Source organism: Podarcis filfolensis (genome assembly GCF_964270895.1).
Source record: "Podarcis filfolensis genome assembly, chromosome: 10".
Classification (NCBI taxonomy): Eukaryota; Metazoa; Chordata; class Lepidosauria; order Squamata; family Lacertidae; genus Podarcis; species Podarcis filfolensis.
Genome location: NC_139612.1, coordinates 19,120,983 through 19,139,984, shown reverse-complemented (window position 1 = coordinate 19,139,984; position 19,002 = coordinate 19,120,983). Strand labels below are relative to the sequence as shown.

Here is a 19,002-nt window from a genome sequence, read left to right as displayed (position 1 = left end):
CCAGAGCAGTCAATTGGCTTAAATGCCAACCAATCACAGGATTATAGCCTAAAACACTAAGGAAACCTTTCAGCTGCATAGCACTGTATGGGACGTTAGTCCAAACTGTGGTTAAAAAAAGTTGAGTTTGTATCTGATTTCCCCCAAGTTTTGCAAATATTTCAGACTAATTACTCTGAAATGAATGCAAAGTGATACCTCGTTTAGTAATATATCTTCTGGCAATTAAAAGCCTCTCGGCTTCTCTCTGCAATTAAAATGGCTGCAACTTGTTACAAAGGTCTCCAAGATCCCTTTACTAGCAATTATTGCCAGAAAAAAAAATTAAGATCAAGCTCGTTGCTAGAATCTGTTCTCTATGGATCTATCAGGAGGATGTACACTTCTGTTTCTTTATTCCCTAACCCTTTTGCATGTAATCTCATCATCATTATGCAATGACTCATTAAAATAATTTCTGCATGTCACCTGCTCTGCAATGTTCAAATCTTCTTATTTCCTTATTTTTTGGGTAAACTGATTTAAATCTATTCATTTTGTTCAGAACAAGAACAAACGAATACCTAAAAGGTTGAAATGCCATCACATTTTTATGGCAAAAACTAAACTTTATTTCCTATGATTCAACCTATGGTATGCAACTTGATGCAGGAAGATTGAAATGTCAGAATCAACATCAATATTTTTGGCAGCCTGAACACACAGCATGAAAACAAACTCGCAGAAAAATACGCTAAGCGATTGTAGAGGTGTGCTGCAAATTGACCTAGCGCTATAGTGCTTTATACTGGGATGCGGGTGACGCCGTGGGTTAAACCACAGAGCCTAGGACTTGCCGATCAGAAGGTCGGCGGTTCGAATCCCCGCAATGGGGTGAGCTCCCGTCGCTTGGTCCCAGCTCCTGCCAACCTAGCAGTTCGAAAGCACGTCAAAGTGCAAGTAGATAAATAGGTACCACTCCAGCGGGGAAGGTAAACGGCGTTTCCGTGCGCTGCTCTGGTTCACCAGAAGAAGCTTAGTCATGCTGGCCACATGACCCGGAAACTGTATGCCAGCTCCCTCGGCCAATAAAGCGAGATGAGCGCCGCAACCCCAGAGTCGGTCACGACTGGACCTAATGGTCAGGGGTCCCTTTACCTTTTATAGTGCTTTATTGTGTTGTCTTATTGTGTGCTTCATTGCTGCAGCCTTACCACACCCACTGCCATTTTACAGAGGTAGCTTAGAAAGTACCTGTGCTTTTGTCCCATAACATTCCAGGAAGGCTAGACATTTATGCTTTTACATACCGTATTTTTTGCTCTATAAGACGCACCAGACCACAAGACGCACCTGGTTTTTGGAGGAGGAAAACAAGAAAAAAAAATGTTCTGAATCTCAGAAGCCATAACAGCAAGAGGGATCACTGCGCAGTGAAAGCAGCAATCGCTCTTGCTGTTCTGGCTTCTGTGATAGCTGTGCAGCCTGCACTCACCCCATAAGACGCACACACATTTCCCCTTACTTTTTAGGAGGGAAAAAGTGAGTCTTATAGAGCAAAAAATACGGGAGAGAGAGAGAGAGAGAGAGAGAGTGTCTGGGGCAATCTGGTAAAATTCTGCCCTCCTTCTCTGAAACATCTGCACTGGTCACCAAGATGATTTCGGAAACAATTACTGTGCTGAATATTGCGTAAAAAGCACCAAATGGCTTAGGTACAGGGTATCTAAAGTGCACCCCCCCGTTCACCAGTATCATCTTGCCCACACCATAAGATCTGATGAAGAGACTGCCCTCTCATGACAAAGGCTTGGCACACTTTGCCACGAGTGTTTGCAGGGTTTGCAGTTTTAAAAAACAGAGCAAAGACATATTAGGAAACTGTAGAGATTCCATTCTCAGAAATGATTGGGATTCCCAATACAATATGCGGCAAGGCTTGATCGACTTTCTCACAGCTGGAAACAAAAGATGCACACAGCCTTAATTGATTTACGCTTTGAAATTAAAAAAAACAAAACAAAAATCCAAGATGTTTGCAAAATCCACACCCCTGCAAAAATGAATAATATAACCCACAGATCAGCAGATCAGCTCATATTAACCTCCAAACAAAGGGTTTGAAACAGCCAGGAAAGGGTCTGCTCAGACCCTGCAGAGCTGCTGCCTCTCTTGTTCCCCCCCCCCAATTTTTTTATTGATTTTCCAAATGTTTTTTAAACAAACAAACAAACAAATATAAATCTCTACCGTATTTAAATCAAACTTAGTAACATTGTAAAGTGACTTCCTCGTATCCCTCTGGTTGAATTTCAGTGTATATCATTTTAACGGTTTTCCAAAACCACTATTCTTATAAAATTAACTTAATCACTTAACATCCTTTTGTTTTCCTTTCCAATTCATCCCATTACCTGATTAAATCCTAAGCCTATCTGTTATTTGCAAGCTTCTCCAATTAATTTAACTTAACATATTTAACTAGAGCTCCTGCCTCACAAAGCAGATAATACTGAATTGTATGAACCACTAGTATGACTTAGCAGGTTTGTGTGTCTCTTAAGTTAGTAGTAAACACCTGAGGCACAAGCAAACAAGTATACTGAGAACAACTAAAACTTATAAAGAATGTTTCCTCCTCTTTGCTTTCTTGTTTGTCCCCTCCCTTGTCAATAACTCTGTATTTGCTGATTTTATTTAGCAACTTTTAATGAGTTTTTAAAATATTTTGGCTTGATGATGTAATACGTGCTGTTGGCCACTAGGCTATGCTAAAACATAACCCATCCAACCAAACGTATTTTTCAGGTAATGTTACTTTCAAAGCTAGGCATTTCTTCCAAGTCAAGATGAACATATAGCGTACATGCTAGAAGGAACCCGTTCTAAGAAGCATGTTTTCCCCCTTAGGTCCACACGGCCCTGGCTGCACTTTACATCTAAAGTAGTATCATTCCACTTTAAAAAGTCATGACTTCCCCTAAAGATTCATGGAAAATGTTGAGTGTGTGGAGAGTTGTTCGGAGGCCTCCCCCCCCCCTTAGAGCTGTAATTCTCACAGTGGTTTAACGCTCAATCCTCCCTTCCCAGGGAACTCTGGGAATTGTAGTTTGGTGAGGGGAACAGGGGTCTCCTGACAACTCCCAGCAACTTGAACAAATCCAGGGTTCTTTTGAGGAAGCCATGGCTGTTTAAAGCTGTATGGTAAAGGTAAAGGGACCCCTGACCATTAGGTCCAGTTGTGCCCGACTCTGGGGTTGCAGCGCTCATCTCGCTTTATTGGCCAAGGGAGCCAGCGTACAGCTTCTGGGTCATGTGGTCAGGATGACTAAGCCACTTCTGGCGAACCAGAGCAGCGCACGGAAACGCCGTTTACCTTCCCACCAGAGCTGTACCTATTTATCTACTTGCACTTTGACGTGCTTTCAAACTGCTAGGTGGGCAGGAGCAGGGACTGAGCAACTGGAGCTCACCCCATCGCGGGGATTCGAACCGCCGACCTTCTGATCAGCAAGTCCTAGGCTCTGTGGTTTAACCCACAACGCCACCCGCATGGTAGTGTTTCATTATTAATATTATTATTATTACTAATTATATTTATATGTCACTTTTATCTTCCAAGGATCTCAAGGTAGTTCTCCTCCTCCCCATTTCATCCTCACAAAAACCCTGTGAGGTTGGTTACACTAAGAGCTGGTGACTGGCCCAAGATCAGCCTGTGAGCTTTTTGGCTGAGTGGAGATTCGAACCCTGCTCTCTCAGGTTCTAGTACAATACTCTAAAAGTGCAAATCGGGTCTTAGTTCCACAAGCAGCAGTCAAGAGCATGTAACACCATACATACTGTAGTTGACAATACCATACATACAATACCATATTGTGAACTACCTACCATAAATCCAAGGTTAACTCTGTTTTAAGCCATGCACTGCACTTAATTGAAGTCACTTAACCTTAAGTGAGTTAAAACCAGTGCTTCTGCTTATCTGTTCAGTGGATGCATGTGCCCAGGGATTAATATTATCAGTTAGTCCCAATGCATTTCAGACTTCTTCTGTATTTTAGATATCCAAGCTCCACTGATGCTCAACTGAGATTAAATGCTTGGAAAGCTGTCCATCTTCCTGGCCAAAGCCAGGAGAATTGATGTGACAAAGTTGGCTTTCACAATCCACCCTTTGGGTCCCAAGCAGTTAGCTGAAACGGTTGAAACTGCAAATATTTTATTTCATCTCACTCCTTGTCCTTCCTCCCAAAGAAGTACAGGGCTGTGAGCACCAGAGTGATAAAACAAAACTACTGAAAATAAAACAAGCATATAAAAACGTGTAAAACAGCCACATACTCTCACAGCTAGAATAATGGAATTGTAGAGTTGGAAAGGAACCTGAGGATCATTCATCATCATCATCATCATTTATTATTTGTACCCCGCCCATCTGGCTGGGTTTCCCCAGCCACTCTGGGCGGCTTCCAACAAAGATTAAAAATACATTAAAATGTGACACATGAAAAACTTCCCTGAACAGGGCTGCCTTCAGATGTCTTCTGAATGTCAGGTAGTTGCTTATCTCTTTGATATCTGATGGGAGTTCCACAGGGCAGGCGCCACTACCGAGAAGGCCCTCTGCCTGGTTCCCTGTAGCTTTGCTCATCCTTGCAATGAGGGAACCGCCAGAAGGCCCTCGGTGCTGGACCTCAGTGTCTGGGCAGAACGATGGGAGTGGAGATGCTCCTTCAGGTATACTGGGCCGAGGTTTAGGGCTTTAAAGGTCGACACCAACACTTTGAATTGTGCTCGGAAATGTACTGGGAGCCAATGTAGGTCTTTCAAGACCGGTGTTATGTGGTCTTGGCGGCCGCCCCCAGTCACCAGTCTAGCTGCCGCATTCTGGATTAGTTGTAGTTTCCGGGTAGCCCCATGTAGAGCGCATTGCAGTAGTCCAACCCCCTGCAAAGCAGGAATATGCAGCTGCCCCATATGAGGATAGAAACTGCAACCTTGGCATTATCAGAAATCACGCTTTAACCAACTGAGCTATCCATGCACTGGAACAGTATCTTTCAGTTATCAAACGCATGGGTGAAAATGAGTGTTTTTAAGCTCCACCTGAAAGATATTAGAGGGGGACAGTTGCACCTCGCCAGGGAGGGCATTTCACAAAAGGCAGCACCACTAACAGAGCCCTTTTTCCTGCTCGACTCTAGAGTCTGATGGTTGATAATGCGGGCAGCACTGTTTTAGCTATCTGAGTCTCAAGCTGATTGTGGCTTTGTATTAACACACTGAATTGGGACTGGAAGCTCATGGGAAGCCAGTGCTCAGCTTTCAGAACACATGGTACCACCAGGCTGCCATACTTGCCAGCTTAACAGCCACATGCTCCACTAGCTGTGGCCTCTTCCAAGGGCAGCCCCGCAAAGAGAGCATTACAGTAGTCCAGATGGGAGGTCAACAGAGAATGGGCAACTAAGCCCAGGGCAACCCAGCCTAGAAACAGCTGTACCAGTGAACCAATGTAAGGCCAGCATAAACACTTCTAGCCATAGGCACGTCAGGGGCTGACTGGATGAGGAAGAGGCGTGACGGCCACCAGGGATGACACAAAGGAAGGAGACATGGACCCAGGACAGTGGGGACCAGTCTGCTGAAAGGACAAGTTGGGAGGTAGTAGAAGAAGAAGGTTTGAGTGAGCTAGATGGGATGGAAGAAGGAAGCTATTCCAGGACAGGCCTGGGTGCCAAGAGTCTTGTGTGAGCGCAGACCAGTGGAGAGGAGGCAGAAGCTACTTCTACAGCTGGACAGCAGCTAGACAGCTCTATTCCTGCTAGTTCTCCTCCTCCACTGACACCCAGAATGTGAAGAGTCCTGCATATTACTGACCAATGGGCCAGACAGGCCCAGAGAGGAAGCTCTTCCCATCGCTGCCCTCTATGGCTGCTTGGGAGGAGTAGAGTTTGAGGGTTCTAGAGAGGGAAGGAGGGGTCAGACACCAGTTCCAGCAATGTCTTCAACTAGGGGAAACTAGTTCTGATGAGCTCTGTTGCGTTGTTTTTTTTACTTTTGTGAGTATAAGCTAGTTGCATTTTGTGTCTCAAATCATACTCTTGACCTGTAGAATGTAGATGACCTGCATTCTCCCGACAGCCCCCTGACAAGACGCTACTGGAGATGTCAGCTGACGGATGAGAGGACAAGATTTGATCCTGCCCTGGCTGTGTGATCCTGTTCTCCTGTTGCAGATTTCACAGAGTAGGCAGCAGGATTTAATCTCCGCTCATCAGGTGACGAGTGGAGATTAACGATTGGAGTGAGATTGGGGGATTAAAGGGAACGGGGTGGAGACAGACCCACAATTTTATTTTTTGTAATACAGTGCCTCCATTCCCTGAATCATTCCAGAAGGGCACCATGTTCTATGGTGTTGAAAGTCACTGAGAGATCAAGGAAAAGCAACAGACACATTCCTGTCTCTCCAAGGATAACCAGGGTGGCCAAGTGCTAAAACCAGCCTGGAACAAGAATGAAACATATCCAGATAATCTACTTCTGGACATACCTGCAGCTACCTGGCTAGCACACTCTCGATCACCTTACCAAGGAAGGTAATATTAGAACCTGGGAACTGATTTTCTAAAACCACTGGATGTAGGGAGGTCCTCTTCGAGAGGGGCAACTGTACTGTTTGCGGACTGTAGGCAGAACAGTAACATCCTAATCATTTGAAACCGCTCCCCTCGCTTGGAGCTCAAAGATAGTATTTTTCATAAATTTTTAAAAATCCTGCCATAAATTATTTATACAGTGACCTTTTCGTTTTGGTACACAAGGAACGGTTTGTTCCCTCGCAGGCAGAGTTTTTTATTATTATTATTGGCGTTTCCCTGTGAAGGCATTCACACAACTGTGGGGAACAGCGTCGCCGAGGCTTTTTGTTCCCGTCAGAGCCGGGCTGTGGGCTGCAGGCTGATATGAGCTGGGAGCCTGGCAGGTCCGTGTTTGGCACCAGTGAGCGAGGCTGGGGCAAAGCTAGGAGGCAGGATGAAGGAACAAGGAGGGCACTGGAAGCAAACAGCAAATCAGGACCGAAGGGTAACCAAGAACATGGGGACACACTGGCATTTAGGAACAAGTAGTAGCGGGGTCAGGGACATGGAGTTTTCTTGGCAGGGATACTGGACATCACCTTGCCAACAAAGACCCGTATAGTTAAAGCTATGGTTTTCCCAGTAGTGATGTATGGAAGTGAGAGCTGGACCATAAAGAAGGCTGATCGCCGAAGAATTGATGCTTTTGAATTATGGTGCTGGAGGAGACTCTTGAGAGTCCCATGGACTGCAAGAAGATCAAACCTCTCCATTATGAAGGAAATCAGCCCTGAGCGCTCACTGGAAGGACAGATCATGAAGCTGAGGCTCCAATACTTTGGCCACATAATGAGAAGAGAAGACTCCCTGGAAAAGACCCTGATGTTGGGAAAGATGGAGGGCACAAGGAGAAGGGGACGACAGAGGACAAGATGATTGGACAGTGTTCTCGAAGCTGCCAACATGAGTTTGACCAAACTGTGGGAGGCAGTGGAAGACAGAAGTGCCTGGCGTGCTCTGGCTCATGGGGTTATGAAGAGTCGGACACAACTAAACGACTAAACAACGACAGTAGCGGGGTCTAACCACCTCTGCAGCTGAGACAGGGCTGAGACAGGCAGTGGAGAAACCATAGGCTGCACAGACACACTGGTAGGAACTCAAGGTTAATTCCACTGTTGCTGTCCATGAGCCCTGTCTATTTGCCAAGGAGATGTTAAGGAGCCTGGTCAACCACAGGGCAGGCAAACACACAGGAGGCACAGAATGCAATTAGCTCTTTATTAACAGAAAATAACAGGAGAGTCCTCTGGTTCACCTTAACCCAGCTGAGACGTTGCTGAAACTGACCACTAGCTTCCCCCTCCTGCCTTTCACTCTGGATCAGTGGTACTCAACCTTTTTTTGGCCATGCCCCACCTAAGCATCTCTAAAATCCTGATGCATGCCCACATAGTTCTTCTTATTCAAAAAGTGAACTCCTGTTCATGTGGAGGAAACCTAAAAGGCCATTACAGTGGTACCTCGGGTTACATATGCTTCAGGTTACACACTCCGCTAACCCAGAAATATTACCTCAGGTTAAGAACTTTGCTTCAGGATGAGAACAGAAATTGTGCTCCGGTGGCATGGCGGCAGCAGGAGGCCCCATTAGCTAAAGTGGTGCTTCAGGTTAAGAACAGTTTCAGGTTAAGAATGGACCTCCAGAACGAATTAAGTACTTAACCCGAGGTACCACTATAAATGTTAATAACTCATTCTCGAATTGCCCCCCTTAAAAATCAAATTGCCCCCCTGTGGGGCATGTGCCCCATGTTGGGAACCATGACTCTGGATCCTTCCCAAGCAGAAAAGGCTGGGTCGAGGGGGTGAGCTCCTCTTCTGGGCCTGTCCGGCCTGTTGCTCAGCAACGTGGAGGACTCTCCTCAACTGGGCTGTCACGGGGGGAGGTGAGCCACCAGGAATGGGACTATCCTGTTGCTGTGTAGCAGAGGGGCAACCTCTGACTCTTCTTTGTCTGTCCTCACACTGTGACTCTCGGCCTCTAACCCTGTCCTGGAAGGCCCTACTTCTCCTGCCCCCCCCCCCCGATGACTCAATCCCCTGCTTCTAGCACCTCTCAGTTCGCCCCTTCCGCAGACTGCTCTTCAGTGCCCCACCACCAGGATCTAAGTCGTCATCTTCAGTGCCCTCCCTGGGGAGCTCTTGGGTGGGGGGCTCGCAAAGCTCCTCCTCATCCAGCCAGTTCCTGACGCTATACTACCATGCTGGCAAGCAGCTGGTGTTGGAAGGGTGATGCCACAGTTATATCACACCACGCCAAATGATATTGCTCAGTTGCAAAAAAAAAGTAGCAAGTAAAAAAATGAAGGCTTTCCCACTCCTTCCTGGCCATAAAGGTCTAGCAGTGATCCTGGGGTGGGCAGAGTCAGTTGTTCTTCCCTGAGAAAGTTGTTCAGTGGTTCACTACACGGGGCAGCCACACAGATTCCTTCAGCTCCTGACACGTTCAGCCCGGACACTGAGGTCCAGCTCTGAGGGCCTTCTGGTGGTTCCCTCACTGCGAGAAGTCAGGTTACAGGGAACTAGGCAGAGGGCCTTCTTGGTGGTGGCACCCACCCTGTGGAACGCCCTCCCATCAGATGTCAAGGAAATAAACAACTATCTGACTTTTAGAGAACATCTGAAGGCAGATCTGTTTAGGGAAGTTTTTAAAGTTTGATGTTTTATTGCGTTTTTAATATTCTGTTGGAAGCCACCCAGAGTGGCTGGGGAAACCCAGACAGATGGGCGGGGTATAAATAAATTATTATACCCCTCTGAACAGGGAGATTTCCCCATCACCTCGCAACCTGATTTTCCCATGCCCCTTTCATCTCAAAAACAGGTTGCCAAGGCACTACGGGCAACAGCCAGGGCCAGCGCCAGACGTTGTGCTACTTGAGACAAAATACAAAATGGTGCGACGTCTTCTGCCTGAGGCAACTGGAGATGGCCTGGTGAAGCCCCACTGTGCTAAAGGGGTGAGAAAGGAAAAAGGAGGCTGGACAGAAACAGGGGCAGTGGCAGAAGAGCTGGGGCAGCAAGCACAGGAGGTAATGAGTGGCATGTTTCTCAGGGCACAGATCTGCTGCCCCTCCCAACTGTCCTCAACCTGCCACCTGAGGTGACCCTAGGTATAGAAAACATCATCTTTTAAAACCAGTGGTTCCCAAATGATGGTCAGAGGACCCATAAAGTTATCAAAACTTTCAGAAGTAGGGGGTCCATAGCTTGGCTTTTGAAAAAGGTCCGTAATACTGAGCTACTTGGGAACTGATGTTTTAGACTATTCACAGGGAATGAGGAATGGTGGGCAGATCTCAAACTCTTAGAAAATTTCAATAGAAAATAACTGCATGTAGCAATTTTTTCATACACAAGAGACAGGAATAATTGATATTTAAAGTTTTTCTAAAAAACCTTTGATGGAAACCATAATGCCAAAATTCAAGAGAATGTCTTTTAAAAATCCAGCGAATATTCATTCTTGCATACATTAGTTTTCCCTGACGGCTTTTGATCCTCAAATGACTCTATTATACATTCAATTCAGGCCACAAGTTACTCTTAGTTTAAACAAAGCTTGCATTTCCTCTAGTCATACTTGCACTACTTCTTTAATTTCCCCCCTTTGGATTATACAGTAGAACAAAAAACAAACCAAACAAAAACTATGTGTCCACTGGAAACAGAATTAAAATTTTGCTGCTTGCAAAACTCACCCGCAATGCTTCATGTGTGCTGGTTTATCCATCCTCACTGCCAGCTTTATCCGCAAATCAGAGTCTTGGCTGTTTTTGGGGACGATCATTTTATGCAGCTCAGGTGACTTTGAGCTATTGGATGTTGGATACAATACTACCTGCGGAGAACACAATGAGAGCTGTTTATCACACTGAAAAACTTCTAACCAATTGTCTTGTAAGCTCTGGCCAGTACAGAAGCTGATTCTGTCACTTTTCTTCTGCTTGAAAGGGGATTATAGAAGAAGCAAATCTTTAAAGACTTCAGCTTCATTTTAACACATCCAGCTTCAAAGCAGACAAGTTTATTTTCCGAAAAACATCACATTTTGGATCACTTTGATACCAAACCTGTTTCATTCATGAATTCAAAGCTTCAATACGCCTGAAAAACAACCTTTCAAGCGATACAAACATTTTCAAGATGGGGCTATGTGCTGTTTTCAAGTTATCCCCGCTATAAACAACAGGTTATACAAGATATAAAAAGAAATTATGAGAGGGCATGGAGTATTTGTTTCGCTTTGAAATTTTGTATAGAGTGCAGTTTCTAAGATAAAGAAAATATTGTACAACATAGAGAACAATTAAAACACAATAATTAATAGTACTAGCCACAGTGAACCGGAGGAGCATACAAAAAACACACATGTATTAAGGAGAAACACTGCTATTCCCCCCCCCCCCAATGGTCCAGGACAGGTTGCTTTTGCTTGGTGACGGCACAACCAAAGATGTTGTCATTCCTGCTTGCAGAGGGAGACAGTTCCACAGTCGAGGGGCCACAACAGAGAAGGCCTTGTTCTCTGTCACCATTTAGCAAGTTACACTCAGCAGCATGGACCCCTGCACAGTAGCAGACTTTATAGAAAAAAACTCTTCTATTAAGTGCATCCTCTGAGGCATCATGTTGAACAACATTGATTCCCCAAAGCAAGCAGCTGCAGGATTGAGCAGCTTCTGTAGTCTTCATTCATTGTCATGAAATAGCAAATATAATAATAGTTTCTGGAGACAGTCCTGTAATTTCTATATTTAAAATACCGTAATTTGTAGAATATTCTATTCCTTTTTTCCATATTAAAAATGACATTTGTTACTTAAAATTTATATTCCAATTCAACAAAACTAGTGGCTCACCCAACACCGATGGGGAAAAATAGCATTGATCTACATCAGGGGGTAGGCAACCTAAGGCCCCGGGGCTGGATGCAGCCCAATCGCCTTCTCAATCCAGCCCGTGAACGGTCCGGGAATCAGTGTGTTTTTACATGAGTAGAATGTGTCCTTTTATTTAAAACGCATCTCTGGGTTATTTGTAGGGCATAGGAATTCGTTTAATTTTTTCTTCCAAAATATAGTCCGGCTGACCACATGGTCTGAGGGACAGTGGACCAGCCCATGGCTAAAAAAGTTTGCTGACCCCTGATGTACGTCATGCCAAATATTAATTGCACAGCCTTAATAGTGGCTGCTGAGGGTACGGATGGCTGAATTCTGCATTTTTCAGTGGCTGAATGAGATGAAATGTGAGATGAGATCTAATTAGATCTAAAGCCATTCCTCTGGCTGGCTTCAGGAGCTGCTCGCTGCCATGGCACCCGCCATTTTGCCTCAAAGGAAGTCCCCATATCATGCGTCTTGTGCCGTTGAACCAATCACACAACATCCATTCCCTACTAATAAATCTACAGCACTTAAAATATAAATCTGGGTACATTAAATGAAATCTGGGGACATTCCGGGGACGGATTTTGTCCGGGGACAGATTTGTAAATCTGGGGACTGTCCCCGGGAAACGGGGACATCTGGTCACCATATCCTAAGTGACTCTCTCTCCTGATTGCTGCTTTGGCTGTTGCTGCCCCCAGGCTTTTATCAACATAAAATCCAGACTGGGAGCTGTCCGTCTCCCACGGAAGTTCCCAGTTATAATCTAATTCACTGCCATGTGGCAACTGAACATGTTTTGAAGCAATGCTTTCTCTGCCCTGCTCCGAATGCACACCTGAAATGCTGCACAGCTTGACAAACCCCAGACCGACACTACTGCTTTAACACCGCATTTGGAGACAACAAGGCCAGATGGGGAAAGGGGATATATAGCTGTGAAGGTTTTCCAGAACACACGAACCATTTCAAAGAATGATTTTCATCAAAACACTTCTGTATCAGCTTTTGTCATTAAATGGCTTTGAGATGTTTCACAGGAAGCAAATTTATAAAAGGAACTAAGTAAGTAACGAAACGGCATATTAAGATGAGGCATTAGGATGCGACACAAGGATTCTAACAAGTTCAAATGATTCTTTTTGCTGACGCTAACAGAATCCCAAGCAAGGTATTTCTTGAAGATTTCTCACTCATCTATAATAAATAAGCCAGCGGTTTTATTTCAGGTTGGTTTCCTCCCTTGCCCTCCCGCAACACCTTTCTTCTTTTTGGATTATACATTCCTAGCAAAGGACTTGTGAGTAATGGTGTGATTCTTTTCCTCTCAATTACGTCCAGCTCCTTATATCAAGAACGTGATAAACTTTGTGAATTGTTTCTCTGATTCCAAAGGCTGAGTCAGAGGAAACATTGCCCACTCCTCAATATTTTTAAGATGAAAATCTGAAGCCCAAAAGATACATATAGTTATATGCTCTTTCAGTGCATGCACACTGTCCACATTTAAGGTGCATAATGATCTTTCCTCTTGAACTCAAGATTAGGAGGAACAAGTTCTTCAGGTCTGCAACAGAAGCTGGATTTACCCATCACTGAATGGCCAGCTCCTGGGCCAATAATAAGGCCACCTCCATAGTTTTTTTTTAGTTAAGCAGGGCTTTGATTGGCTGGCCCTGTGTTAGTCATTCATACACACACACACACACTTTCTTTGCCATTTATGAAACTGCAATATCTCTGATTTTAGCTGTTCTGTTATTACATGTATGGGTAAGGGCTGATGTATTGGGACAATAATTTCTTAATTTTGCAAAAAAAAGTGGTTAAAATGAGTTTAAATATATTAATAAGTGATAGACAGAACAAAAAAGGTAAAAACAATTGCAGATGAATCCAGAAATTGTATGAAGTTCATAGTACAATAAAGGTAATTCTATATTTACATTTCTGCTGAATTTCCTTCGTACCATAGCCAGTAAATAATGAATATTTCAAACCCTACAATAGCTTTAAAAAATGAGATTTTCTCAATTGGATCACCCAGGTATGTTTTAGCTGCTTCAAGGTTGTCCATGTTTTCACCATTTAACAAGTTGAGAATGTAATGCATCTTTTATTTTTGTACATCTCGTGTTCTGTTACCAATAAGTTAACCAATGGGAATTGGTCTTCCTTTTAGGAATTCTAGGTGCCCAAATCCCAAAGGAGCAGAAAAGGCTATTTATGTATGCGACCACAGCTGCACGGAAGTTACTGGCCCAGAGATGGAAAGAAGATAAAGTCCCTACCAGAGAAGAATGGCAGATGAAGTTAATGGACTATGCTGAAATGGCCAAAAAGACTGGAAGAGTCAGAAATCAGGAAGACCAAAATTTTAATAAGGAATGGGGGGAAATTTATAACTTATTTTAAAGACCATCGTAAATAGTTAAACTCATTAGTAGGATTGGAATATCACTTGTAATTTAAGGTTGAATTCTGGACATAATGGAAGAGGTAAAGGATTTGGAGCATCATAAAAGATGCTAGAGGAAATGATTAATAATAGAACCCACAAAGGGGAGGTTGGAAGTCGAAGAGATTCCTTGGAATTTTATCTAGGTTTTTTTTACTATTTATGTTTGATATATCTCTGTAAAATTTTAATTTGAAAAACCAAATAAATATTTTTTTTTTTTGGGGGGGGAAGGATTTGGCCCTCATAACTATGTATGGTAGAGACATCACCTTGCCAACAAAGGTCCGTATAGTAAAAGCTATGGTTTTCCCAGTAGTGATATATGGAAGTGAGAGCTGGACCATAAAGAAGGCTGATCGCCGAAGAATTGATGCTTTTGAATTATGGTGCTGGAGGAGACTCTTGAGAGTCCCATGGACTGCAAGAAGATCAAACGTATCCATTCTTAAGGAAATCAGCCCTGAGTGCTCACTGGAAGGACAGATCGTGAAGCTGAGGCTCCAATACTTTGGCCACCTCATGAGAAGAGAAGACTCCCTGGAAAAGACCCTGATGTTGGGAAAGATGGAGGGCACAAGGAGAAGGGGATGACAGAGGACGAGATGGTTGGATGGTGTTCTTGAAGCTACCAGCATGAGTTCGATCAAACTGCGGGAGGCAGTGGAGGACAGGAGTGCCTGGCGTGCTCTGGTCCATGGGGTCACGAAGAGTTGGACACAACTAAACGACTAAACAACAACAATGTATGGGGAGATCAGAAGTGGGTCCTTGGGTTTCTGCACTTCCTCCTTTACCTTCTCTCACCCCGAATAGCAGTGAGCATCTACCGCATTTTTCGCTCTATAGGACACACTTTTTCCACTCCAAAAATTAAGGTGAAATGTGTGTGCGTCCTATGGAGCGAATGCAGGCTCCTTGGCTTCAGCAATAGCAATGCAAAGTCTCTGAAATGCAGAGGGAGCGCTCCCTCCACGCTCCGGAGGCTTCGCGTTGATTTTGCTGAAGCCTGGAAAGCGATAGGGGTCAGTGCGCACTGACCCATCTCACTCTCCAGGCTTCAGGGATAGCCGTCTGAAGCCTCCAGAGCTCCAGAGGCTTTGGGTTCCTTTTGCTGAAGCTGGGAGAGCAAGACTCTCCCGGCTTCAGCGGAGAGGGAGAGCTGTGCAGCGCCCCTTCAGCGAAGTGGGAGGAGAAATGGAAGGGGCTCCGTTTCTCCTGTCGCTTCACTGAAGGGGCGCTGAGCAGAGAGGGGGAGAATTTTTTTTCTTGTTCTCCCCCTCTAAAACAAGGTGCGTCCTATGGTCAGGTGTGTCCTATAGAGCGAAAAATACGGTAATCCAGGGGGACTCCTGGTCTTCCAGTTTTGAGTCCCTCCTACTCTAGATACCAGCCCCAATTCCCTGCTGTACAAATATTTGCAAAGATTGATGGCCTTCGCTATTATCCCTCCTGTTCACTCTGCCCTCCCTATTAGTGCGTCAGTACAGTACATCTCATTCACCTTACCTCCTTTTTCTTACCACTACTTGCATTCACGATTACCATTCAGCCCACGCCAATTACTGATTGTGAGCTAGAGACAGAAAGCAGAAGGAACAGCGGCATTTTCTCCTGGATCAAATTCAGCAACCACAGCTTCCTCTTGACCTATACCTGCTCCAGCAGATTCAATAGACTGAACCTGAGAGCGGGCGGCGGGGTGGGGGAGAAGCAAAAACGTCTACCATGGCTTATGTTTTCTTATCTCAACGTACAGGTTATAACCTCAATCTCCTTGAGATGAATGCCAGCCATCAGCTTCCATTCTCTAGCCGAGACACAAACTAAGCCACTAAGACAGAATGAGAGAGAGGGTCACAGGAGAAGACCAGCGAAAAAGAAATCTCGCTGAAGAGGCCACCACACTGGAAGATGAGCAGTACACTTTTCAAATGTCTACAGGGCTAGATATTTAGAGATATTCCGTAAAAACAGACATCACATATTCTGGTGACAGGCCTTGAAGCTTGCTGGAGCTCATTTTATGTTAGCATAGAATTTAGATGAGAGAAAGAGCTAGAGTATGAAGGACCTGATTTAGAGAATGCCAGGGGCCTGTGGTGCTAGAGGCAAGGGAAGAAATACTAGGTCCGTCTCACAAGAATTACCGTACTTTTCACTCCATAAGATGCACCTGACCATAAGACGCACCTAGTTTTTAGAGGAAAGGGGGAAACCCTGTTTTTTGGGGGGGATCAGCTCACAGTTGTGCAGCTTCTTTTGCAAAGGGGAAAAGCCCCTTTTATGAGGATCAACTCAAAGTTGTTGAGCTTACTTTGCAAAGGGAAAAAATCCTGTTTTTATGGGGTTCAACTCACAGTTCTGCAGCTTCTTTAGGAAAGGAAAGGGAGCCGTGTCTACAGCCTCCAGACAGATAATCTAATCAGCTAGTCACGTGTCGCTGGGGAAACAAACAGCCTCCGTCTGCAGAACATTCAACAAGAAGGCCTGGGTAAGGGGGCCGGGGCCAGAAAGGGAGCCAGCGATCGACCACACATTCGCTCCATAAGACGCACAGTCATTTCCCCTTACTTTTTTGGAGGAAAAAAGTGTGTCTTATGGAGCGAAAAATACAGTACCTGACCAGCTTGGATGAGCAAAACTCGGCCATTCAAGGTCCTACACCCAGATTAAAACATTGCTGGAAAATCTGAACTTGTGGGATGATAAAAATATAGGGTTTGGGGGCAGAGGTGGGTGGGGAAACACAACCTTCACTGTCCAATTTGGAAAGAAGAGAAACGAAACAGCAATTCCAGTTCCAACAAAGGAGAGCACTTATAATCAATTAAGAAGTTGGATCTGCTGCTTCTTCTTTTTAATGACAAGATGAGCCAACAAGTTATTTTAAGATTTCTACAAGCAATTATAGAACTGAGGCAGTATCTTCTCCATAAAAGATAACATGTTATACAAACTGCTTTAGGATTTGACGAGCAGCTAAGAAAGAATAATAAGTTTTTCTTTTCTTAATTGAATAATCACTAGAACAAGGATGAATTATCTTTATACTCAGATAGTCGCTGTAGTCAAACACCACCTGTTGCTCCCACATTGTATTCACTTGTGTGTTAAGCAAGTACAATGGCTGTCACTTTGAATTAGTAATCTTGAATATTTGATATTCAAAGGACAGAACATGGCAAAAAAAGGAATGAAATGAATCTTTGGGACTAGGAAATTAGCATTCCTGATTCAAACGCAAGAAAGTATTTTAAAAAATGAACTTCATATATAATTACCTTTGCAACTGGCCTCTGTCAAATAAATCCTGATGTTTTCATGTACATGAAAGCTAGAATATGCACACAGTTTTAAAATCTCAGTCATTGCCAAGCAAATTAAACGTTAACTCTGTTCCCAACTCACCCCTCCATTGCCATTACAACTCAAAATTCATAGAATCATAGAATCAAAATTCCATACAATTCACTTTCACTATTCTATCAATGAAGGGTTAGGTACTTAAGTACCAGTATATATGTCTCACTTCTTTTCCCTGTTGATCAACTCACACATTCCTCATCAAGTCCTGACAGTTATGTGGCCAAAGCTCCTTTATGTCAGATATTTGGCCCAAAAGCTTCTCAGCAATAAAAGCAGCAGACAATTCTAGAGCCAATAAACCCTATTTAATGCCAGCATTAAAACTATAAACCTTATTGATCATACAGTGTACCTTGGTTCTCAAACTTAATCCGTTCTGAAAATCCGTTCCAAAACCAAAGCATTCCAAAACCAAGGCATGTGTTCCCATAGAAAGTAATGCAAAATGGATTAATTCATTACAGACTTTTAAAAACAACCCCTAAAACAGCAAATCGTCATGGGTTTTACTATCTAATGAGACCATTGATCCATAAAATGAAAGCAACAATCAATGTACTGTACTATAAAATAAATAAAACAGTATTGTAGATGATAAAAATTACAAAAAAAAATATCTTACCTGCACTGATGATAGTTATTGTTTGGATGGGAGGGGCTTTTATACCTTTCCACAGTCACACAATCAATCAGTAGCTGAACTGCATTCCACACAGTCACAAAAACAAATTAACTGAAAATGCCTCAAAAACAAAAACACAAAATAAATAGCAAAAACAAAAGTGCCAGACTTAATCCATTCCAGAAGTCCATTTGACTTCTGAAATGTTCGAAAACCAAGGTGCAGCTTCTGATTGGTGCAGGTGCCCTGGAAACAATAGCTGACAGCCGCACTGGATGTGCAGCTTCTGAAAAACATTCAAAAACCGGAACACTTACTTCAGCATTTGAGAACCAAGGCGTTTGAGTACCAAGGTACCACTGTATATACTTACTATGTATACTGTTAAAGTGAAGCTAGAGGTCTTATGATATTTGCCAACAATGGTGGGTTTGAGGCAGTTTATACACTAGGGAGGAACAAAGAATGAAGAGGGAGTAACTCGTACTATTGGTTTGTGCTTTAAGAACTGAGATGTGGAATTAAACACATCTCATCCATACGGATAATTTCCCAGTCTGGAATCACAGAGCACACAGAACTCACTGTGAGTGAGATGTACATGTCTGTGCACATTTCACAAGAAATAAGGAAAATGAGTTGCTCACTGCTTCTGTTTGCACACAATGCTATAACATATGATCTGCCTCCAAAGGATACCTGCACAGAAGCCTTTCTTGCCCCCAGCATAATTATTTGCCAACAACTGGATGTTCTAAAGTAATATTTCACATGCCCCATGAAAATGCCACACTGCATAAGTGGATTTTGGGCTAACATCATATTGAGTATGTTTCTGAGCACAATTCAAAGTCTTGGTGCTGACCTTTAAAGCCCTAAACAGCCTCAGCCCAGTATAGCTGATGGAACATCTCCACCCCCATCATTCAGCCCGGACACGGAGGTCCAGTTCCAAGGGTCTTCTGGCATATTCCCTCACTGCGAGAAGTGAGGTTACAGGGAACCAGGCAGAGAGCCTTCTTTGCAGTGGCG

General features: G+C 43.9%; 1 protein-coding gene across 16 annotated transcripts in view; it reads right to left on the bottom strand.

Annotated features, from left to right (window-relative positions):
- CADPS2 (calcium dependent secretion activator 2) overlaps nucleotides 1–19,002 on the bottom strand; it is a 347,579-nt gene that overhangs the window by 159,132 nt on the left and 169,445 nt on the right. For all 16 annotated transcript variants that reach the window (XM_083574323.1, XM_083574326.1, XM_083574325.1 and 13 more), the window contains exon 8: nucleotides 10,331–10,470. In XM_083574323.1, coding sequence (XP_083430449.1) covers nucleotides 10,331–10,470 — 140 coding nt within the window. The remainder of the gene's footprint in view (nucleotides 1–10,330; nucleotides 10,471–19,002) is intronic.